This window comes from Vicia villosa, linkage group LG1, assembly GCF_029867415.1.
Source record: "Vicia villosa cultivar HV-30 ecotype Madison, WI linkage group LG1, Vvil1.0, whole genome shotgun sequence".
Lineage (NCBI taxonomy): Eukaryota > Viridiplantae > Streptophyta > Magnoliopsida > Fabales > Fabaceae > Vicia > Vicia villosa.
In genome coordinates, this window is record NC_081180.1 from 39,760,928 (window position 1) to 39,784,787 (window position 23,860).

Here is a 23,860-nt window from a genome sequence, read left to right on the forward strand (position 1 = left end):
AAAAAATAGTATATGACCAAAAATCTATTATTAATCTAAATATTTTTATATACAAAAATTTACTATTGATCCAGATGTTTTTTATAAAAATACTTAAACAAAAATAATAGATATACACGGAAACATGAAATTATTGATCAAAATATTGGTTATTAAAGGAAAAATGAAGTTTAATGATCAATGTTTTTTTATTAATTATACATTAAATTATTAAAAATATACTTCTGAAATAAATGCGTGTCCCATATCAGAACCCGTGCGAACGCACGGGTTTGTTACTAGTTATTATTAATAATAGGAAGCGAAAAGACGACAATAGAAAATAAAATCCTAGTATTTTCTTTCGCTTTTCCCAGAAAAACAAGACGGCGTCTCCTCTTCCCTAACAAAATACTCCACCTTCTTCTCAGCTCCTCATCACCGTCGTCGATCAGTTATTACCATTCTCACTGAGTCAAACTCAAACTACAACCATTCCCAATTCTACATTCTCTTTTCTTTTCCACTTCATTCCAAAAAATCATCCTTCACTCTACCTTGCTTTCGAAGAAAGCAGAACTTTACTTCGTCTTTTGCAATCAAAGGTATGTTCAACTCTCGTAACGTTTCCGATTTTTCCAATAACACGCTCTCTTTTCATATGTCTATTTGTTGTTCTCGACGTGTTATAACATAGCTTTATCACGAGTCATGAAGAAAAACAGAGTCTTGATTTTTCAAAAACTAGGGTTCTTGGATGAGATTGTCCGTATATTTATTTTTATTTTTGCAATGTAGATAAATGGATCCAGAGAAGTTTACTCACAAGACAAATGAAACACTTGTTGCTGCTCATGAACTAGCATCAAGTTCCGGACATGCTCAACTCACTCCTGTACACCTTGCTTCCGTGCTAGTTTCTGATCCCACTGGTATATTTTTCCAATCAGTTTCAAATCTTTGTGGTCAAGAATCTGCACGTGCTGTTCAAAGAGTTTTAAAACGAGCATTGACGAAACTTCCTTCACAATCTCCTCCACCGGAACAAGTACCTGGAAGCAGTTCTCTTGTTAAAGTCTTGAGGAGAGCACAAGATCTACAGAAGTTACTGGGTGACACTCATTTAGCTGTTGATCAGTTGATATTGGCAATTCTTGAGGATTCTCAGATTGGAGATTTGTTTAGAGAAGCTGGTGTTGCTGCTACTAGGGTTAGAATAGAGGTTGACAAGCTTCGTGGTAGAGAGGGGAAGAAAGTTAAAAGTGCTTCTGATGATACTAATTTTCATGCTTTGAAAATTTATGGGAGAGATTTGGTTGAACAAGCAGGGAAGCTTGATCCTGTTATTGGACGCGATGAAGAGATAAGAAGGGTTGTTAGGATTTTGTCGAGAAGGACTAAGAACAATCCTGTTCTTATAGGAGAGCCGGGTGTTGGAAAAACTGCTGTTGTTGAAGGGTTGGCTCGGAGGATTGTTAAAGGAGATATTCCTAGTAATCTTGCTGATGTTAGGTTAATTGCTTTGGATATGGGTGCATTAGTTGCTGGCACAAAGTATAGGGGAGAATTTGAAGAGAGGTTGAAGTCTGTTTTGAAGGAGGTGGAAGAAGCTGAAGGGAAAGTTATTCTATTCATTGATGAAATTCATCTTGTTCTTGGTGCTGGTCGAACGGAAGGATCAACGATGGATGCTGCTAATCTTTTTAAACCTATGCTTGCTCGTGGCCAACTCAGATGCATTGGTGCTACAACACTTGATGAATACAGGAAGTATGTTGAAAAGGATGCAGCATTTGAAAGGAGGTTTCAACAGGTTTATGTTGCTGAACCTAGTGTTCCTGATACTATTAGCATCCTTCGTGGGCTGAAAGAGAGATATGAGGGCCATCATGGTGTTAGAATTCAAGACCGTGCTATTGTTGTTGCAGCTCAGTTGTCTAGTCGGTACATAACTGGTACACTGTTGCACTTTCTTAATGTTTTTATTTTTATTTTTTATGTTGATTACTTATTGGATGGGCACGATTTTGGTCGTGGCTTTGCTAACATGGTATATGTTTGTATTTTGTATTTGTTAAGGGCGTCATCTTCCTGACAAGGCAATTGATTTAGTTGATGAGGCATGTGCAAATGTGAGAGTTCAACTTGATAGTCAGCCAGAAGAAATTGACAATCTTGAAAGGAAGAGAATGCAGCTAGAAGTAGAGCTTCATGCTCTAGAGAGAGAGGAGGACAAAGCTAGCAAAGCCCGTCTTGTAGATGTAAGTATAGATGCTGAGTTTTGATCTTAACTAGGACTTCCAAATTCAAATTTGCCATGTAGCGTCAAATGATATATCAGACAATGAACATATGTTTATTCAATGATTGATAAATAACTTAGTTAATCAAATTTGATTCAATTAACTAAATACACCTTAGTGTTGGACAATGTTGCAAATTTTGTATTTTTTTTTACAGGACAGTTTTCATTTTCTTTTGTGTATTTGTAATACTTTAATGATTCTAAATGTTGATGTTATTTGTAGGTGCGGAGAGAACTTGATGATTTAAGAGACAAACTTCAACCTCTGAAGATGAAGTATAGCAATGAAAAAGAGAGGATTGATGAGATTCGAAGGCTGAAGCAGAAACGTGAAGAGCTCCTATTTGCACTACAGGAGGCGGAGAGGCGGTATGATCTAGCCAGGGCTGCAGACCTACGATATGGTGCAATTGAAGAGGTGGAGACTGCAATTAAAAACCTTGAAGGCAGCACTGATAGTAACACCAATGAGAACCTGATGTTGACAGAAACAGTTGGACCTGACCAAATAGCCGAGGTTGTTAGCCGATGGACCGGTATTCCAGTAACTAGGCTAGGTCAAAATGACAAAGAAAGGTTGGTTGGACTTGGTGACAGATTGCACACTAGAGTTGTGGGTCAAGACCAAGCAGTTAATGCTGTTGCTGAGGCTGTATTGAGATCAAGAGCTGGTTTAGGAAGACCTCAACAACCAACTGGTTCCTTCCTATTCCTTGGTCCAACTGGTGTTGGTAAAACTGAACTTGCAAAAGCTCTGGCAGAGCAACTCTTTGATGATGAAAATCAGCTAGTAAGAATTGACATGTCGGAATACATGGAAAAACACTCCGTATCAAGATTGATTGGTGCACCACCAGGGTAAGCTGTTGGATCTGTACTGAATTTTATTCAGACTAAAAGCCTAAATAGAGTTTAAACGTACAACTATTTAGTCTATTATGAATAAAATTGCAGACTTGGTATCCAATGTGCATTTCATTGCTCATTTGTTGAATTGAATTTTCAGGTATGTTGGATTCGAAGAAGGTGGTCAATTAACTGAAGCTGTAAGGAGAAGGCCATTTAGTGTGATACTTTTTGATGAAGTTGAGAAAGCACACACATCTGTATTCAACACTCTTCTCCAAGTCTTGGATGATGGAAGGCTAACTGATGGACATGGCAGAACTGTGGATTTTAGAAACACAGTCATTATCATGACTTCAAATCTTGGTGCTGAGCATCTTCTAAGTGGACTTTCAGGAAAGTGCACCATGCAAGCTGCTCACGACCGAGTAATGCAGGAAGTAAGACGGCATTTTAGGCCAGAGTTGTTGAATCGACTTGACGAAGTTGTTGTATTTGATCCTCTTTCACATGAACAATTGAGGAAGGTTGCAAGATTGCAAATGAAGGACGTAGCTAGTCGTCTTGCTGAGAAAGGAATTGCAATGGCAGTGACCGATGCAGCACTAGATTTAATTCTTGCCAAGAGCTATGATCCTGTAAGTGTTATATTCATTTCTATACTTAGTTACAGAATACTGCAGAAAAAATGGTGTACTAACTAGTTATTTTTGCTGTTGTGACTTGTGAAGGTGTATGGTGCTAGACCAATTAGGAGGTGGTTAGAAAAGAAGGTGGTGACAGAACTCTCTAGAATGCTTATAAAAGAAGAAATTGATGAGAACACAACGGTTTACATAGATGCTGGGCCTAAGGGAAGTGATTTGGCATACCGTGTAGAAAAGAATGGAGGCATTGTTAATGCTAAAACTGGGGTGAAGTCAGACATTTTGATTCAGATACCAAATGGGCCAAAAAGTGATGCTGTTCAGGCGGTTATTAAGAAAATGAAAATTGAGGAGATTGATGATGATGAAATGGACGAGTGAATTTTAGTGTAACTGCTATGATGTTTTTTTGTGTGGATATAGTTACTCATGTTTAACTTTGTGATGTTCTTTAACTTAGTTTTGTCAGTTTGAATTGGTGGTGTTACTTAAGAGATGAAAGTCATTGTCATTGTAATGATTTTTTGGTCATCAATACATAATTTACTTTTGCAAGTTTATTCGTTAACATGTTGGAAGAAAGTTAATTGTACCTATCTGAGGACAAATTTCTAAATGTATTTATTAATCTATTGTCTTGTTTTGTACCTATCTGGTATGTCCTATTTTATGGGAAGCTAATGTAACAATATATTGATACCTATACGCATGTAGCATAACATGTATTATAAACCAAATGGTTCTTCTCTTTTGTAAATTCATGTAAACACATGCAAAACGATGGGATTTATTGACTTATGCTAATTAAATTAAAAACGTGAAGCAAAATGTATGTGACAAATGCTGATGGTAATATATGTATAAAAAAACAACTCTTTTTGGCATATATAAATGAAATAAGAACTCCTCCTACAATAATTTTTAAAATTATATATATATATATATATATATATATATATATATATATATATATATATATATATATATATATATATATATATATATATATATATATATATATATATATATATATATATATATATATATATATATATATATATATATATATATATATATATATATATATATATATATATATATAGAGGACGACTCAATTGAGAACACTTGGTTATTATGAGAAATGAGAACAATGAATCACAACCATTTGTTGATTTTAATGGACAGAATATGTTTCTCTTTCTATGTTGATTTAAAATAAATAATAAGAATCATAGAAAGAGAAACAAATCATGTCCATTAAAATCAACAAATCTAAATTTAATGGTTGTGATTAATTGTTCTCATTTCTCATAATGAGAACTGAGAACTTTTAATAATAATTATTAGATTTGAATTAATAGCTCAGATTTACCTTATATTTTATAATATTTAATTAATGTTTAAGTGACCAAAATATTTATGTAATATGTATTTAAAATAGGGTTAAATACGTTTTTAGTCCCTATAAATATGCGACCCTGCATTTTTAGTTCCTATAAAATTTTTCTTCAATAAATTGTCCTTCTAAAATTTTTATGCATGCAATTTCAGTCCCTGCTATTTTCTAAAATTTTAAAAACTGTTTAATTACCCTTTAATTTTAAATTTTTGAATAATTTTTTTTATATATGTTTAGAATACTGTAAAATATTTATTTACCAAGTTTTAGAATTTTTTAAAACGAGAAAAATTAAATATGAATTTTTCAAATTTCAAAAAATAATAATAAAAGTAATAAAAATCTCAACTTAGAAATTAAATTTTGAGTTTTTTTTTTCAGAAACTTTTTAAAACATTATGAACATGTTTGCAAAATAATCATTCTAAAATACACATTGGTTTGACAGTAAGGACTGAAACTAGGTGCATAATAATTTTATAAGGACTATTCATTAAAGAAAAATTTTATAGGGACTAAAAATGCAGGGTCACATATTTATAGGGACTAAAAACGTATTTATCTCTTTAAAATATAAGATAAATCCGAGTCATTAATTCAAATTTAATGGTTATTATTAAAAGTTCTCAGTTTTCATTATAGTCAAAGTTCTCATTTGATACGTCTCATATATATATTTAAAAAGAAAGATATATATTTAAATATTTAGATAAAACACAAATTTAAAAAAAAAAAAATTTGTATCCATTTTCCATTTTTTAAAAAGAAAGATACATTGGCTTCCCATAAAATAGGACATACCAAAAGAAGACAAATACACAACAGACATCATAGAGTCTCCAATTTTGTTTGAAGACTAGCAAGATGCACTTGCTGCAAAATCAGAAGCTGCAGAAACATTGAATGTCAACTCGTAGCAAAAAAAAAACAATTCAAAACTGGTTCCCGTATAACCGCAGCTCTGCACTCTAACTCAACAAAAATCGGATCTGTTGTAACTTTAAACCAATCAGGCCACCACCTACACTTGCCATGGATCGAACCTGTTACCGAGCCCTGCATCCACACAAAAACTATGCATAAATAAACTGGTACTGCAGTTCAAAATAAAACCACCCAGCTGCAAATAAACCGATCCTGCATAATCAGAACATAACCGCAACGATTAACATCTGAACCACCAACAAAGTTCGGTATCGTTCACTTCGCCGCCAACAGGAGAACAGCGTCGGCACTATGAGCATCATATCTCTAACAGAATTGGGTGACGTCCAATAATGTTCATACGAGTTAAAGTATCGTCGTGAGTTCTAGGATCGCCAAGTAGATGGAATAATACCTTCACAACAGCAAAGAAAGATTGAACCTGGAAAGTGAAAACCACTAAACATCAGAACAGACCAGCACAATGATTTGAAGGATTTTTGAAACTATAAGCAAATTTATTTCATGAAGCCAATACAAACATTAACTTATATTAATAACTTCAAAATATTAAATTCTTGATTTCATTATCCTTTATTTCATTCAAGTATTGATCTCGACAGAATTAAACAGAAATATTACCGATCTCAACATACCAATTTAATTTACGGTGGAGTCTCAAGATCGTACGGTGGACATGTTCCTAAAGAGGCCGCTGTAAACCTGCACCCATGAATGATTCAAATACACCTGAGAAAACAAATATGTAAAGATAAGTGATAGATTCTCAAGTAGCTCGTAGATTATCAGTTCGAAATAAACATCACAAAATTACATCAAATCAAATGGCAAACAATTTTATTCCAATAACGGTCAGATTAGATTCAAATTAACAATTCATTGTTAATTTACAATCCATATGTAACCAAATTGAGAAATTACCAGAAAGAGACTGCAATATGTTATGAGTGAGAAATACGCCAAATTGGTCTCATCACCAATTTAAAGGGGTTAACATTATTATTCATACGGCTATACTTGACAACACTGTCTTTCTTGAGTTGATAAATCTACTTCAACACAACATTCAAAACCGCGCTATAAAACTATTTTATGTTGTAAAGTAGCAGCAACAAGAATCATAAAACTACATACACAAATTGAAGTTGCAAACGGAGAGAATCAGTTACAACATTAACAGGGTTCAAAATAGTGAGTTCTATTTGAGTATCTTATAAATTCTTAATAGCAGTACATATCCAATAATGTGTTCATCTACAAAAATCAAATATAGGTTAAAATTAGAAATTACAAAGTCACTCCAAACTAACCATTACTCGATGTTTGAGTTATCAATCCAAAGGACATATAAACAACATTAGAAGAAAATAAAGAGAAAGTTGAAACTGAATCTATTTCGGAATAGTAATCGTCGCCTGCCGTGAACCAACACCGACATAGTGCAGAACCCACTCTTTCAAACCATCTATTTCTTCCTCGGACAGACTTTCCGCAAAAACCTAGGAATAACCCTTGATTCAAATACCAAAAAGAAAGAAAACCCTAAAGTTAAACTTTTATAACTTTCAAACCTACCATTATTGTATCAACAGTCGTGGATTATTCAGAACCCAAACGGTGGATGCCGACTCACAAATGCGACGAGTCAAGTCTCCTCGTGAGATGCAAGTCAGCTCTCTTAAACAACACATCACCGTGTTCTTCCTCATCAAAAAAACCAGTAGCAAGAAATCATCAGCGCAAAATCAAGCGATTCAAAGTTGAAAGCAGAAGAAGATGTAGAAGGCAGAAGAAAAAGAGAAAGAAGGAAGAAGATTGGAGGTTGGCATCTTTGAAAAAGATAAAGAGAAAGATGGGTCAGAATAAAAGCGTGCATATGGAAAGAGAAAGATGGTTCAAAATATGAGTTTGTAGACGTGGCTCATTGTAGTAGAAGCAAGGGTAGAATGGTTTTTTTTAGAGCCATTAATTTTCTTATATGATAGATAAAAAATTTCATTATAATTTCATGTTCAATCATGACTAATCCATGAATTTAATAGATATGCAACTATTCTTAACCAATAGAAAATTAACAATATGTCATGTCATTAAAAGAAAATTAAAATATAAGTGTGATGTGGTGGGATGCATGGTCATATTGATTGACAGTGTAAAATTAAATTAAATTATTAGTGTATCACCCATTTTCTCCTAATATATCATAATAATTGTTATTCTAAATATAGAGATATGTACATAATGTGTCAGCAATTTAATAACATGGGGGAACATGTAAAATTCGTACTTGACCGCGAACAACTTTTTCATGCACATAATGTATTTTAACTTGTCGAACCAGTTGTCAGAACATCATGTTTGACATATGTCCCCTGAGAAAAGAACTTCAACATTTTTTTAGGGTTACGAATTTTAGAAAGTGACAGCCAAGAGCTTCTTTGAGCAAATTTGGAGACCATTGGAGCCACTAGAGAGCGTATTTTCCATTGATTTTGATGAATATTTATTATCAACTCATGGTAATGGTTAATTTCACTATGAGTATCTACGTTATTTTAGATTAGGTATTTAAAGATGAACAAAATTGTGTTAGGGTTGGTTGAAAATATACATGTTAAAGAAGTCTCACATCGCTTAGTTTTATGAATGAAGAGGGAATCCAATATTATATATAGGATACAAGTTCTTCGTTACAATATGCACCAGTAAAAAACACTTTAAGTTTGTATTTGACTTTCTTTGTTCTCTTATACTCTTCTATTGGAATATTGTGAGATATAGTTAAATATTTGTTTTGGTGGATGTGGGTGTACTGGAGGTCTGGGATAGTTAAAGGTATATTATATGTTGTAACAATTTTCACAGTGTTATTCTTTGGTTGTCATTTGACAACAACCATGGTTTTTTCTCCGATTTTGGAGTTTCCACGTTCTATTCTTGTATTGTTATTGTATTCTTTTACTTTCTCTATGCTTTATGTTTTTTTCAACATTTGGTATCAGAGCTTTTTGGTTCGATCTGGGGATATAAGTTAATGGTATGCTTTGTGATTGTAGCTTTGTCTGATTTTCCACATCAAAAAAGAAAGGCAGTATTGTGAAAGAGTTGTTGAGTTGCAGTCACAAATTCTGCTGTGCAGTTTGGGCTAGAGAAAATTGATGGAAGATTTTTTTTTGACTTGTGGAAAATTCAAGTCAATGATGTGTTGATACAATCAAGATTACACAAGGTGCAAGATTATGTCGGTGGTTGAAGAGCTTTCTACCAACAAGAAGGTAGCACCATAAGTTTTCAACCTAGTTTTTGACATGTGAAATTCTTTGAGTGGTTTAGCTTCAAGTGAAATTTATTCTTCATGATAAAGTATATGATTGTCGGTGATGACAATGTAAAATTTTTGAAGTGGTTTATCTTCAAGTGAAATATATTCTTCATGAGAGAGCATGATAGTTTTTAAAATTACGATTGTTGGTGAAGACAATGTGAAAATGCTTGGAGTGATCTAGTTTCAAGTGACTATACTCTTTATGCTGGAGTATGATTGTCGGTGAAGACAATTAAAGCTTATGTATTATTTTCAATCAAGGAGGAGATTTTTGGGGTTGGTTGAAAATATATATGTTGAAGAAGTCTCACATCGATTAGTTTTGTGAATGAATAGGGAGTCCAATGCTATATATATGATACAAGTTCTTCGTTACAAGATGCACTAGTCAAAAGCACTTTAAGCTTGTATTGACTTTCTTTGTTCTCTTATACTATGGTATTAAAGTGTTGTGAGATATAGTTAAATATTTGTTTTAGAGGGTGCGGATGTATTGGGGTCTGGGGTAGTTGAGTGTATTATATTATGTGCTATAACAATTTTCACACAGTGTTATTCGCTGGTTGTCATTTGACAACGACTGTGGTATTTTTTCTAGTTTGGATTTTCCATGTTATGTTCTTGTGCTGTTCTTGTGTTCCTCTTTTTCTCCATGCTTTATTTTCTCCCTACAAATTATACTCTGTTGGATCATATGAATTTTTGACATTTTATGTTATAATTATTATTTAACTATTCTTGTGTTCATTGTTCTTTGAGTGTTGACGAGCGCGCAAAGTAATTTTAGATGAGTATGGATTATTGATCATAAATCTACCGATCAGAATAATGGCAATTAATTGTTCAACTTAGAAATTAACTAGGAATAGGTAATTATAAGTCGTGGCTCCAAAATTAACGAACTTAGAAATGTCTAGTTTAACTTTGAATTACCAAAGATTTGGGTGCAACATTTTTGTTAATTTCCTGTATAATTATTGCATAATTGTTATTCATTTGATACACATTCATCAACTGGTGCGATTAGGGAATTTGATAAAAATATCTAATTGCTTTTCCTTATCAAATTTTACTCTGAAAGTTTTTCTCATCTTATATTCGTACCAAATCATAATCAAACCCCCCTTTATTTATTTTAAATCGCGTGTTATTACCTTGTTTAAATTTGCAGTCCATGTGGAGATGGATTATTTTATTACTCTGACTATACTAGTACACTTGCTAGTTTAATCATCAATCACCTCATAGGACGACAAGGATCTCACTTAGGGATCTAACATTTTGATCGCCTCATAGGGCGGCAAGGATCCCACTTAGGGATCCAATATTTTGACTGCCTTACAAGGTGACAAGGATTCCACTTAGGGATCCAACATTTTGTTCGCCCCGTAAGGCGACAAGGATTCCACTTTGGGATCCAACATTTTGATCCTCTCGTAGGGAGGCAAGGATCCCACTTAGGGATATAACATTTTGGTCGTCTCATAGGGTGACAAGGATCCAATTAAGAATCCATCATTTTGATCGCCTCATAAGTCAGTAAAGATCCAATTTAGAGATCCAACATTTTGATCGCCTCATAGGGCGACATGAAAAAATATATATGCATGCACCAGAAATCAATCCATTATGCTTTTAACTACAACCTAATGAACCATAAACAACTTATTTAGGCAATGCATTCATCATCAACCCTAAAAAGGACAAAAATGAAAAATTTACCAAATTGTGAGAAAACTTGAAAAATGAGAAACATCGAATGAATGAAGTGGAGTGGAGGATGAGTGATGTCCTAGGCTAGAATTCAATGTAGTTGAAGTAGAGAGAAAGCTTGAAAAATGACGACAATGGAGTTTACTCACGAGTTACATTTTGGGTTTTGAGTAAACTTTCTGAAATGAAGAAGGAAGAGAAAAAATCTGACGCCTTATATAAATTAAACTGGTCCGAAACTTAACCTCTATATTAAATACGTACATTAACTTCATTACAAAAATATGAACATTAACTGCCAGATTTTTTTAGCTTTGTTCTTTAGCTTGAGTTTGAGAATTAGTTGTAATTGATTTTTGGGTGCGTCTAAAGTTAAGTTCCAAATTTTAGGAATATTATTAATTTTTTACTAAGATGAAAATGCACAAACAAAAATAAATTTTAATCACTTGTTTTGTTTAAATAAAGTAGTTTTTGAAAAGTCATTGGGCTTTTCTGCCCAGCAAGACAATTCCTCAAATCACCTCCCAAAAGTCTTCATGCCATCACCGTGCCACGTGTACAATTTCAATTGGTCAATCCATTTATTTATCCTTTACGTCTTCACATGCCATTTTCTTGGGCTTTCTACCGAAAAAAAGGCTTCGCATTTCGCGAGGGAAGAAAAACCGGCCCAGCCTCGGACCCGAAGCAATCAGCTTCGGTCTCCGAACCTCACCTTTGGACCGAACCTCGGTGTTGTTCCTCTGTTCGTTGAAAAATTTGCACTATTTCGATCACTTTATCTGTGTGAGCTAAGAAACTCGTTTTTTCCATCTTCCACCGCTTCGAACCCTAACGCTTTGATCTTCAACACTTTCGCAAGATCAATTTTCAGCTTCAACGGAACCTCCTCAATGTCACTGTGAGTTCTCCAACTCCATTTCTATCTCTAAAAACCCTAGTGTTCTCTCTCTAGGAAATGAAAAATAAATAAATCTGCTTGCGTCTATGGCTTTCCATATTGGGCACAATTTCTGGAACTCCTGTGGTTATTTTGTATCCCTGAATCCATACGAATGCTGATTTTGAGCTTGAATTGTTCGGTGTTTCCGATCTTTTGTGTTCTGGAGGTGATTTTGAGATTTTGGAGTGATTTTCGGTTTGAGATGAGCTTAGTTGATGAGAAAGTAGGGGAAAAGAAATAGTAATTGAGTTTTGTGTTTGTTGCTTTCTTTCATTACTTTAGGAGCTGAAAACTTTTCAGCTTAGGTAAATTGTGCACATTTCTTGTTGGATTTTCAATCTCGGTAACGTTTTACTATTGCATAGCTTCTAGTGTTTGATTCCATGTGTTTCTTCATGGTTTTGGTTTCTCCTGCATTGGGAAGGAGACTGAATTCTTTGCATGCCAATAGGAGCGCTTAGTCTTGTGTAGGTCTACCTTGTAGTCTATGAAAAATGAAGGAGAAGGGTTTCTTCTACTGGAAAATAGAGTCACTTGAATAATTTATTTATGCTTGTGGACTTCTCTGTTAGTATTATGTTAGATAATGAAGATGGGTTGGTTAAAATTCTATCCCAGTGAATGCAATATGAGTCTAGAGCTGGAAGTCATGAACAGAGGTGGTGGATTCTTGTGGTGAAACTCTTTTTACAGTTGTAGTTGAAGTGAATGTGTCCACACAACCTAAAAGGGGACGGATTGAGATTGTAGTTTTTTTGGATAAGTTTGCTCTTTGGGATGTTTATTTGCTATGGTTTTGTAATAAATTGGAGTTTGCTTACAATTTTGTGGAGTTACTGTCAGTTGCCATAAATGTGATGCGTTTTTCAAATGTCCCGAGGATGATTAATTATGGTGGTAATTAAAACAAAGGAGTGTGAGGTTGGCATAGAAAATATGTTGAATGCCATTACTAGAATAACACTCATTGATGTAGTAGATTTAATAGTTTCCGGAACCTCTATGTATTCCCCATTTTGATGCCTAATGTGCATCTGATACCTGTATTTCAATTACATTTAACTTAGAAGGGGAAGTAAAGCATAGTTTATATTTGTGAGTTAATGATGGTGAAACTTGGTCGTCAATGTCAAACTTCTTTTTATAAGTTGATGCTTATGGCGAAGATACTCTTCTATTTGAACCTTCTGTAGTTTCAGTACTGAGCTAGGCGTAGGAGGAAGTTAGGTCAAGTATAGGTAAGAAAGAAAATCCTGGATGTGTGAATGTAAAATGTGTCTGAAAATTTACAGCTTTTGCGTTGAGCGTGTAACAATATCTTTGATTCAACTTTGTGACACTTGAGTTATTCCCGAGTATAAAACCGCAAACTTCATTCGTTATTTTCCTCTTACATTTCTCCCATTTTTCCATGTTTAAGAAGGAACACTTAAAACCTTAATGTTGAATATATAACGCGAAGAAACTCTAGCTTTATCTTACACCACAGATAATTGATACATTTCACTTGAGTGCTTTTTTTTATCAGTGAAGCAGTTATGCCCAAAGTTTAAATTTGGTCTGCAAGAAAAAAAGAGAAGCTTTAGGGCTTCTTTTAGCTAGGCAACACTGTGCTTATAATAAAATGTTCATTTTGCATCTTGAAAAACTTATTGTCTGTGGGCTCTTAGCATTTCACTGTTGTGCACATTTATGTTGTCAATAGCATGCTATAGCAAATTAGTGTAGCGGTGGTAAGATTTGGCGCGATACTGTTGGCCCCCGAGCCGCTTTCAACAATAGCGGTTGTAGCGGCCGCAAATTGCGCCCCAAATTGCCATCATAGCTGCTATTGTGCATGCTTTTGGAATCACGGGGATGCATTCCTGATTCTTTTTTATACACCGTTGTCTTTTTTAGGGTATAAATTTCAGTCCGAACCCTTTGAAGAGTAATATTGTGTTCCTGCTCACGAATAATTGTTTTGTTCTTCCTACTTTTAGTTTAGCTATGTTTTATCATGCTTAAATTTTACTACCCTATATTTTAGGTTCTTTAACTTTTAAGTATGATGATCTTTTTTATTGTGTATTAGTCTATTTTTGAGGATTTATGTTTACTTTAAACACTGGTTTTAAATATTTGCTATGGCAACTAACTCACTATAGCATTTTAGGGGGTCTGTGCTACGCAATGCTATCCAAGATTAACAACATAGGTGCACATATTATACATGGTGTGTTTGATCAATGGTTGTGTATGGTATCTTGCATGGCATGAGACGTCAATTTATTTTTAGCCTATCCCATGTTTTGGCAACTAGTTTATTAACAATTTAACATAACCAAATGGACTTTTACCAGCAGACTATTTTTTTTTCTTAAACAATTTCCAGGAGTAAATGATAGTTGCTCAGAGGAGTGTTTTTGGACATAATAATTGGAGAAACTTTTTCTTGATCTTCCTTGATTCATTACGGCTTCTTATAAATAGCTGTATGCTGAAAAATTGCAAGCTGGGTCACCTATGCCTGGAAACGAGGTAGGAGACAGGGTCCATAATTTTTTTGGTCAAGAAAACTTGTCCCAGGGTCAGTATCACTCACAGGCAGTTGACGGGAACTGGCCTGGGCTAAGCAACAATTTGTGGGCTGGCAGCCAGAGACCAACTGGTGGACCTTTTCTTTCCAATTTGAAGAATTTTAATCTACAACAATCAGGTGGAAGTTTATATATAATTTATATATTTGATTGATATATCTACCTATTTTTATTTTTTTTAATTATTAATCGTACTTCCTTTTACATGTCCAAAGATTCTGAGCAACACACAAGTGCCCTGCATCTGCGACATGGTTTGAACTTGGCACAATCAAATCAGAGGCCTGATATTGGCAGAAATCAAACCCCAAACCAGCAAACATCTGTTAATGGCTATATGCAGGGACATCAGGTTTTCCAGTCTAGGCAAAATGAAGCAAACATTTTGGGAATGGATACAGGAGCTGATTTGCATGGCATATCAAGTCTATCTAGAGGAGTAACAGTGCTTGAGTCACAGCAAGGGGCTGGTCTTGACCACTATAAGAAAAGCTTGACTAGGACTGATGCTACAGAGTCTCCTGTCAATTATGATTTTTTTGGAGGTCAACAGCAAATAAGCAGTCGACAATCAAGCATGCTTCAGTCTTTTCCTAGACAGCAGTCAGGGATAAATGACATGCAGCTTTTACAACAACAAGCAATGCTCAACCAGATGCAAGAACTTCAAAGGCAGCAACAATTTCATCAACTAGAAGCGAGGCAACATTCCATGATTCCAGCTTCCTCCATTTCAAAACAGACAGTTGCAAGCCATTCTGCATCTCTTATTAACGGCATTCCCATCAATGAAGCATCTAACCTCATGTGGCAGCCTGAAGTTATGGCAGCTAATGCAAATTGGCTCCAGCGAGGTGCATCTGCTGTTATGCAAGGATCCGCGAATGGTTTTGTGTTATCCCCAGAACAACTGCGCCTGATGGGCTTGATTCCTAATCAGGGAGATCAGTCTCTTTACGGGCTTCCAATTTCTGGCTCAAGAGGCGCCCCTAATCTGTACTCTCATGTTCAAGCAGACAAGTCTGCAATGTCTCAGGTTTCTATCCAAAACCAGTATTCTCACGTTCAAGGCGACAAACAATCATTACCATCCATATCAACTAGCGTTAATGCATTTCCAGCTCACCACTATGCTGCAATGTCAGATCAAACTAACCTAAATGATGGAACTTCAGTTTCTAGACAAGATATTCAAGGAAAAAATATGTTTGGTTCAGTTGCTCCTGGTATTAATAGTGGACTAAATATGGAGAACTTGCAGCAAGTGAATTCTGAGCAAAGAGATGTACAAATGGAAGACTTTCATGCGAGGCAAGAACTGGCTGGATCTTCTGAGACTTCACAGGACAAGTTGTTAGTACCGGCTCCTCCACATAATGTGGCTACACTAGATCCAACAGAAGAAAAAATTTTGTTTGGTTCTGATGACAACCCTTGGGATGGATTTGGTAGGAATTCTGCTTTCAATATGCTGGATGGTTCAGATGGTTTTAGTGGATTTCCATCTCTTCAGAGTGGGAGTTGGAGTGCACTGATGCAGTCTGCTGTAGCTGAAACTTCTAGCAGTGAAGTGGGTATACAAGAGGAATGGAGTGGTCTAAGTTCCCGGAATACTGAACGTTCATTACCAAACGAAGGACCTTCGCCCATTGATAGCAGCAAACAACAATCAGTTTGGCCTGATAATAATTTGCAGTCAGCCCCCAATATAAACTCAAGGCCTATAATTCGTCAAGATGATCTTAGCAGGCCCAATTCTACTGTAAACTATTCTGGTCTTCCTGGATTTCATCAGCCAGGTGCTGATACTGCACAGGAACAGCATAACAGGTTACATGCAGATTCTTCTCAAAGACCAATTCCCCAAACTTTAGAAAGAGGTAAATGGCTAGATTGCAGCCCTCAGCATAAACCAGGGGCAGAAGGAAGTCATATTTATGGAAATGCTGCTAATTCCTCAGGTTTAGAAATAAATGAAAATATTCAAATCAGTGAGCCATTGAATAGATCTAATGGATGGAATTATGTCAAATCAGCCCCACCCGATAATAATCCTACTCCTAAAATTCGTGAAAATGAAAATGTGTTTCAGCCCCATCGAGATATGGGCCAGGCTCCTACAATGTGGGAGCCTGATTCTGATAATAATTCATCTGTTGCACTGGAACATGTAAAGTCTGCAGGGAATATGCAGGTTTGTGAGGAAGATTCTGATATGAATGGTATGTCTGCCATCCCAAATTCTGGTGCTACATGGGTGAGCCGACCAAGCAACCATCAACATTCTAATGTTGACACATGGAGGAATGCAGATTCTGTGGGGAGCTATGGAAGAAATGAAGGCGCAGGGAAATATAGGCATCAAATGGAGAAGAATCCTTTAGTTTTGGAGTCATTACAGAGTGAGAAGTCAGAAGGAGAAGCATATGAAATTGACAACTCCAATAAAAAGGATAAATCTGCTGATGGTATGGAGTCTAATCCCACCCATCATCGAGTTAGTGGTGTGAGAGAAAATCCCAGTTTTGACGGAAGTGATATGCACAGCCCAAAGTTACCTGGTCAGGGAAATAGAAGGCCTCCTGTAACTCGTAAATTTCAGTATCACCCAATGGGGGATGTTGGTGTTGAGACAGAATCTTATGGAAACAAACATGTAAATTCACAGCCTATTACCCATCAACCCTTTGGAGGCCTTAAAGGCCGGGACCAGAGCTACCCAGGGCAGTCAAAATATGGTCATTCTGATGGGAATTATACTGAAACAGAGAAGGTAAACTCTTGTTATATATGAACCACTACAGTAATTGCTTATAGTGTTCTTTTCTTTTCCAGTTGCAGAGAATCAGAATAAATTCCTTAATATTTGACAGAGGTGGGAACTTATTTTTCAGGGTGACAAAAAAAGCTTTGTTGATAATGCTTCAAAAGCTGAACTGTCTAGTCATGTACCGAAAACGTTGATGCCATTTGATAGAAATGTTGGTAATTATGCCTCAAACAAGACTGCTTCACCCAGGTAATTGAATTGTAAATCTTCTTCTTGCTTCTGTTTTATGCTTGCAAACAAATCTACTATTTCATCATGTGATAGTCCCTTCTAAATTATTGTTTCTTCGATTATTCATTTAAGTGGAAATAACTGTAACTGCTCGTTTTACGTTTTCATTTGCTAAATTATATTCTAAATGGGGCTGCAACTTGGTTTACCTATCTCTTTCCTTTTCCGGTTATTTTTCTCTTCATAATGTGCACGGTGACATTAGCTCAACTGTTTGCCTTGGTTTGTTAAAATTATTGTAGTCATAATATTCTTGAGCTTCTTCATAAAGTGGATCAGTCAAGGGAGCATGGCTTTGCAACAAATACGAGCACTTCTAACTGCCATTTATCTTCCAGGGTGATGGATACAGAATCTTCTAACGGGTCTATTGTACATCCTCAACGAAATCAAAGCTCTTCATCTCAGGGCTTTGGTTTACAATTGGCTCCTCCTACTCAAAGGCTTCCTGCGGCGTCTTCTCATGCTACATCACATGTTGCAGCTGAGATGATAGATAAGGGTACTTGGTTGGCTGATGCTCAGACTATTCCTTCTCGAGAGTCATCTCATGAAATTAGAAATAACATTGCTGGTTCCCCAAGGCAAGTTTTTGATAAAGCTTCACAGTATATTCCTCTGAGTAATACTCAGCAGTTTTTCACATCTGGCTTTCCTTTCTCCAGGATTCATGCACAAAATCAGAATATGGTTAGTCTTGGAGGACAAGTAGCTAATAATCAATGTGACAGTGCAAGCCATGTTGCCCAAATAGCTTCAGCTAATCAGATAGATGAATATTGTGAAAGAGCTCAAACTAGTCAATCTGCAGTGTCATCTGCTCAGGATCTTCCCGTGCTGAGTGGTATAAATCAAATCCATCCTGGAGATCCTGCCATGCAAATTTCAGCATTGGACTCTGGCACAGCTCCGCACCCTTCTGTAACATTTAATCCATCTCTACATGGTACCCAGTCAAAAGGTTTACACAATGTATGGACAAATGTTTCTGGCATGCAACAGCCTAATGCTTTGAAGGCTCCATCCCATCCCCAACCAAATAGTATCTTTGAAACTGCAACAAGGCCACAAAAGCCACATATTGAAGATTCCGAGAGTGATGCTAACGACCGCTCTGGGAAACAGATGTTGCTTGAAGTTGTTGATGCTGCTGACGGGACTGCAAGTGCTTCATGTGTGAAGGAACATATTGTGAAAAGCATACCTGATGCATCTCAATCTAGCCAACCAGCGACTCCTAGAGATATTGAGGATTTTGGCCGGTCTTTAAAACCAAACGCTTTCTCGCGTCATAATTTCTCCACACTAAATCAAATTCAGTCCAGGAAAAATATGGAGTTCAATCCTATTGATCAAGATGTCAACAAATTCAAAGTATCGGATGATGTAGGGGATAGACAGTTTGATTCTAATCATGGACAACGGTCATACGGATACAATTACACAGTTGAAGATGTTTTGGGTAATAATTCTTCAGTGCCAGGTGATGGACGAGAAACTAATGCATCTTCTGAGGAGGTGGTTGAATATGGTCAGAAAAATGCTGCTAATAGCAACAATGTAACTTCTCTTAGAAGTGATCATTGTACAATAAATCCTCAAATGGCTCCATCATGGTTTGAGCAATATGGAACTTTTAAAAATGGCAAGATGTTGCCAGTGTATGATGCACGCACAATGACTCCAAAAAGTATGGACCAGCCTTCCTTTGTGAAGAACCAATCTGCCAGTTTGCATCTTGGCAATTCAATGGAGAAAGTAAATAGTCTCAATAATACTGATCAGCATGGTCATGCCAGGCCAAGTCCAGTGCCTACTTCAGTTGCAAGTGTCAATGTGCCTTCTCAGTTATTGCCTCCTGCTGTTGAGCCTGATTTGCATGTTCCGAAACCAAAGAAGCGTAAAAGTGCCACTTCAGAACTTATGGCATGGCATGAAGAATTGAAACAGGGTTCAGAAAGGCTTCGAGATATCAGGTTGATTTAGGCTAAAATTTATTAATTTTTTATGTAAAAATAGCTTTTCAGTCTAAAGTTGTCGTGTGCTTTTTATTATTGGTACTTCTTAGCACAGGAAGCTAATCTAAATACATTTGATGCGTTGCTATTATTGATCACTTGAAATGGAAAAAGATCCAATCTCTTTTACAAATTGATATGAAGTCTTTTCCATTGCCCTGAGTGCATTTCATTCCATAGTGTTTTTTCCATGTGAATATATTGTAATCTTGTTTTATATTCATTACTGTTATCTTTTTTCTTCTAAGAAGATTGAGTTTCCTTATTAATCGGCAGGGTGGCAGAATTAGACTGGGCTCAAGCTGCAAATAGATTGATTGAGAAGGTTTGTTCTTAATCATAAGCCTATAGAAATGAAGCTTTAACTTCATTTATTACCAGCATTCACATCACTTGATGTACAATTTTAGGTTGAGGACGATGCTGAGCTCGTAGAAGTTTTGCCAAGAATGAAGTCAAGAAGAAGACTTGTCTTGACAACACAGCTTATGCAGCAACTACTTAACCCTCCTCCAGCTGAAGTTCTCTCTGCAGATGTCAAGTTGCATAATGATTGTATGGTTTATTCTGTTGCTAGATCAGTATTAGGAGATGGTTGCAGTTCTGTCTCATTGTGTGGAAGTGATTTGCCAGTGGCAGCGGCTAGCAAAAACCTGTAAGATTTGTTTTCCGTTTTGAAGTGAGCATATGAGGGTTTAGAATGGATCATAGGGTCCATATCAAGTGAGGCCTATATTGTTGTGATTGTGGGGGTGGGGGTAAGCAGAGCTGATCTTGATCATGGAATTTCACAATAATGGTCTAGCAAGTTTATTAAAAGTTGCATGACCTTGTATTTTAATCTTGACTGTACACACATTTTAATCTTGACTGTACACACGTTTAATGATTACGATTGTTCATCTCACCCACAATAAACCACTTCTCGTATTCGATAGTATCCATATGTTCATTCTTGCATTCACTTATGTATAATTTTGAATATAACAATTGAAATATGCTATTGATGATGCAGCCTGCCCAATAAGCATAAATCTTCTGATAAAATTGACCAGTACATTTTGAAAGTGGAAGAGTTTTCTGACAGGGCAAGGAAGCTGGAAAATGATATGTTGAGGTACTATTGCAGTTTAAAATTGGATTCTTTCAATCTATTATATAATTTTTCTAATGACCCTAGTAGCAAATAATGCTGAAGTTTTGTTATTACTCCCTTCGTCTCATTGTCTCACAATGAGTGACCCATTTGATTATTTCACACAAATTAAAAAAAAGTATAAATAAAAGAGAAGATATTTTTACCAAAATACCCCTTATCAAGTGTTGGAAGTGGTGAAAGTAGTATTAATTAGAGAGTATAATTGGAAAGAATAATTAATATTGCATTGTAAATTGAAAAGGGTCAATCAGTTTGGGACAATGTTTTTTTATTTTGCAAATGGATCATTTAATGTGGGTATGTCTCTAAAATATTGTTAAAACCTAAAAGTTTATACAATATTTGTTACCTTTTCCATTCCTTTTTTATGGTAATAAAATATCATAGAACAAATGGTTCCTTTTTTGTGGTAATAAAATATCATAGAACAGCATGTTGAAGCTCTAGCTCTAACCCTTAGGGTCTGTTTGGTTGGGGGTAAGTGGAGGGGAGGGAATATTTAATAGTTTGTGAGTTTGGTTCAAATTTTAAGAAGGGGAGGAGAGGGGGACCAAAATCCCTTCTGAACCACTTTTGCTTCCCCCCGGTTTGCGGGAATTTGGAGGGGAGGGGAGGTGTTTCATTTTAATTATAATTAATATTTACATATTTACCTTTATTTATTTATTTATTTAAATAGAAATTTAACATATTAAAATGTTAAAATTATATTTTGAACAAATTTTATCTTCCTTTTATATTTCTTTTCTTGTATTTTTGTATCTTCATCTTATTATCATTATGTGTTTAAAATTATTTTAATTTTTATATTTTAATGTTACTTTTTTTAATTATGGTAATGTTTTTGTTTATAATCATTTTTGTTAGATTTATTGTATTCGATACTTTTTTTTAAATTATAGTTACGTTTTTATAAAATCTTTCATTATGTTCTCTGATTGAATACTTATATTTCGTCAACGAATTTGTATTTGAATTATAAAACGGTAAATATCATGAGTCTTACGTTAAAATTACAAGGATAAAAAAGTAAATTAGTTTTAAAATACCTCCTCTACCCTTGTGAACCAAACATATTTGTAAATAAAATTCCTCCCATTCCCTTTCATATTTTAAACCAAACATATATGTAATTAAAATCCCTCCCCTTGATAAAAATTCCTCCCCTCCCCTCGGTTGAACCAAACAGACCCTAAGCCGTAGTCCATCTAGTATTGAACCAGTTTTCAGAGAAAAGTCTGTATCTATCACATTGTAGGCCAGGCTCTGTCGAGTGGGTCACAAAACACAACTCAAATTTGTCAATGCTGACTAGAACAAAAATGTCCTTGATGATATTGCCGAGGATCTTCCACATTACCATTAACTACGTTGGAAAGGAAAACTGATGGACTCTGCTTTAGGTGCAGTGAGAAATTTCATCATCATTATGCAAGTTTGGAGGCATTTTTGGGAAGTGGTGAGGGAATCAAGGACAGAGAAATCTCATTTTTGGAAACTGCTGAAGAGAAAGAAGAAAAGTTGGAATTGGAATGTAATGCAATGAGCATATTTGGACTGAATTCTAATAGTTGATAGGGGCCATGATGTTATTTCCCCATAGGTCACCAGAGCATTGGGATTGTCCGTGAGGTTTAGGCACCTAATTACTTCTACAACCAATATATGAAGAGACTAGTTGGTTTGATTGGCCACCTTGCATATTATATTGGAGGCTTATGTTGTAGATCTGGATGGTCTGCACATGCTATTAAGAATGGCTTGGTTTAAATTTTGCATGACAATCAATGTCGTCGAAATTTAAAACTTACCTGGATCCGGAGGGGGTGAAAGATCATAACTTGTAGAATCTTAATATCCCACCTTAAATGCCAAAGTATACTACTTGCACACTCGTGTGCATACAACATATCTCATACAAAGAAATTAACCTCCAAATCACAATATTAAACTGAAATCATATTCCCTCCATTCCTATTTATAAGCAAATTTTAACTTTTTAGATTCAGTAAATAATTAATGTATCTAACTTATATATAGTCCAAATACATTATTTACTCAATGAATCTAAATGTCAAAATTTACTTATAAAAGAGAATGGAGAGAGTGGGTGCTTAAGTCATGACTCAAAAGTTTCTACCTCAATCGCATAGGTTTGTGACTACAGTCGACCTAATTGTAGCAATGCTAGATAACTACTAACTAGTCATTAGCAAAAATGTTTTGTTATTTCACCCTGTCACTTTTGGTTATCGTTATATACTAGCTTTGAATTTTCTTACTCTTCCTCATTTTCCCATTTTTTATCTTGATGATGCAGATTGGAAAGCAGAGCCTCAGTTTTGGACTTAAGACTTGAGTGTCATGATTTGGAAAGGTTTTCTGTCATCAATCGATTTGCCAAATTTCATGGACGGGGGCAGAACGATGGGGCAGAGACTTCATCATCCTCAGAAGCAACGGCGAATGCTCCGAAATCATTTGTCCAGAGATATGTTACTGGACTTCCAATGCCTGAAAATATCCCAGACAGGGTACAATGTCTTGCACTTTGATAATTAATTAATTCATTTGCTATCTTTCTTGGTCAGTTGTCTTCGCAATCTCCTGTTTTTGGTCCTTTTCTTTCAAGTTATATTATTGGACTTCATCGCCATAGAACCGTACAATTGGCAATGTAGGAGAAGAATGATACTAGATTGCCTCCTCAACCAATGGAGGCTGTTAGATCTTTCCCATCTATATTTTGTATGTATGTATGTCTGTCTAGATCTTCGCAATCTAGTTATCTTTAACTTTTGGTTTCCAGGTTCCAACCCTTTTGTATATAGTAAGATAATATATGCAGTTTACTTAGTTTAACCATACCATTTTGCTGGGTTATCTGATTAGTTACCATAAGCTGGTCATTGTTTTTCTTTGGATCGAATATAAGATG

General features: G+C 35.5%; 2 protein-coding genes across 6 annotated transcripts; both read left to right on the top strand.

Annotated features, from left to right (window-relative positions):
* Positions 1–357: 357 nt before the first annotated feature.
* LOC131604634 (chaperone protein ClpB1-like) lies at positions 358–4,289 on the top strand. The gene is made up of 6 exons (XM_058877067.1): positions 358–584; positions 778–1,934; positions 2,059–2,240; positions 2,508–3,142; positions 3,291–3,768; positions 3,862–4,289. The coding sequence occupies exons 2-6, from the start codon at positions 782–784 to the stop codon at positions 4,156–4,158; spliced, it is 2,745 nt and encodes a 914-aa protein (XP_058733050.1). The 5' UTR covers positions 358–584; positions 778–781; the 3' UTR covers positions 4,159–4,289.
* Positions 4,290–11,820: 7,531 nt separating this feature from the next.
* On the top strand, positions 11,821–23,787 carry LOC131634897 (uncharacterized). Of its 5 annotated transcripts, none has more exons than XM_058905530.1 (11): positions 11,821–12,063; positions 14,261–14,320; positions 14,480–14,803; positions 14,900–17,457; positions 17,579–17,703; positions 17,988–18,329; positions 18,411–19,721; positions 20,040–20,088; positions 20,174–20,418; positions 20,779–20,880; positions 23,243–23,787. In XM_058905530.1, exons 3-11 carry the CDS (start codon positions 14,611–14,613, stop codon positions 23,475–23,477), a joined length of 5,160 nt encoding a protein of 1,719 aa, XP_058761513.1. In that variant the 5' UTR covers positions 11,821–12,063; positions 14,261–14,320; positions 14,480–14,610; the 3' UTR covers positions 23,478–23,787. The 5 variants fall into 5 exon arrangements, with proteins under 5 accessions (XP_058761513.1, XP_058761520.1, XP_058761505.1 ...); XM_058905537.1 differs by having other exon boundaries at positions 14,261–14,302; XM_058905522.1 differs by lacking the exon at positions 14,261–14,320.
* The last annotated feature ends 73 nt before the right edge of the window (positions 23,788–23,860 follow it).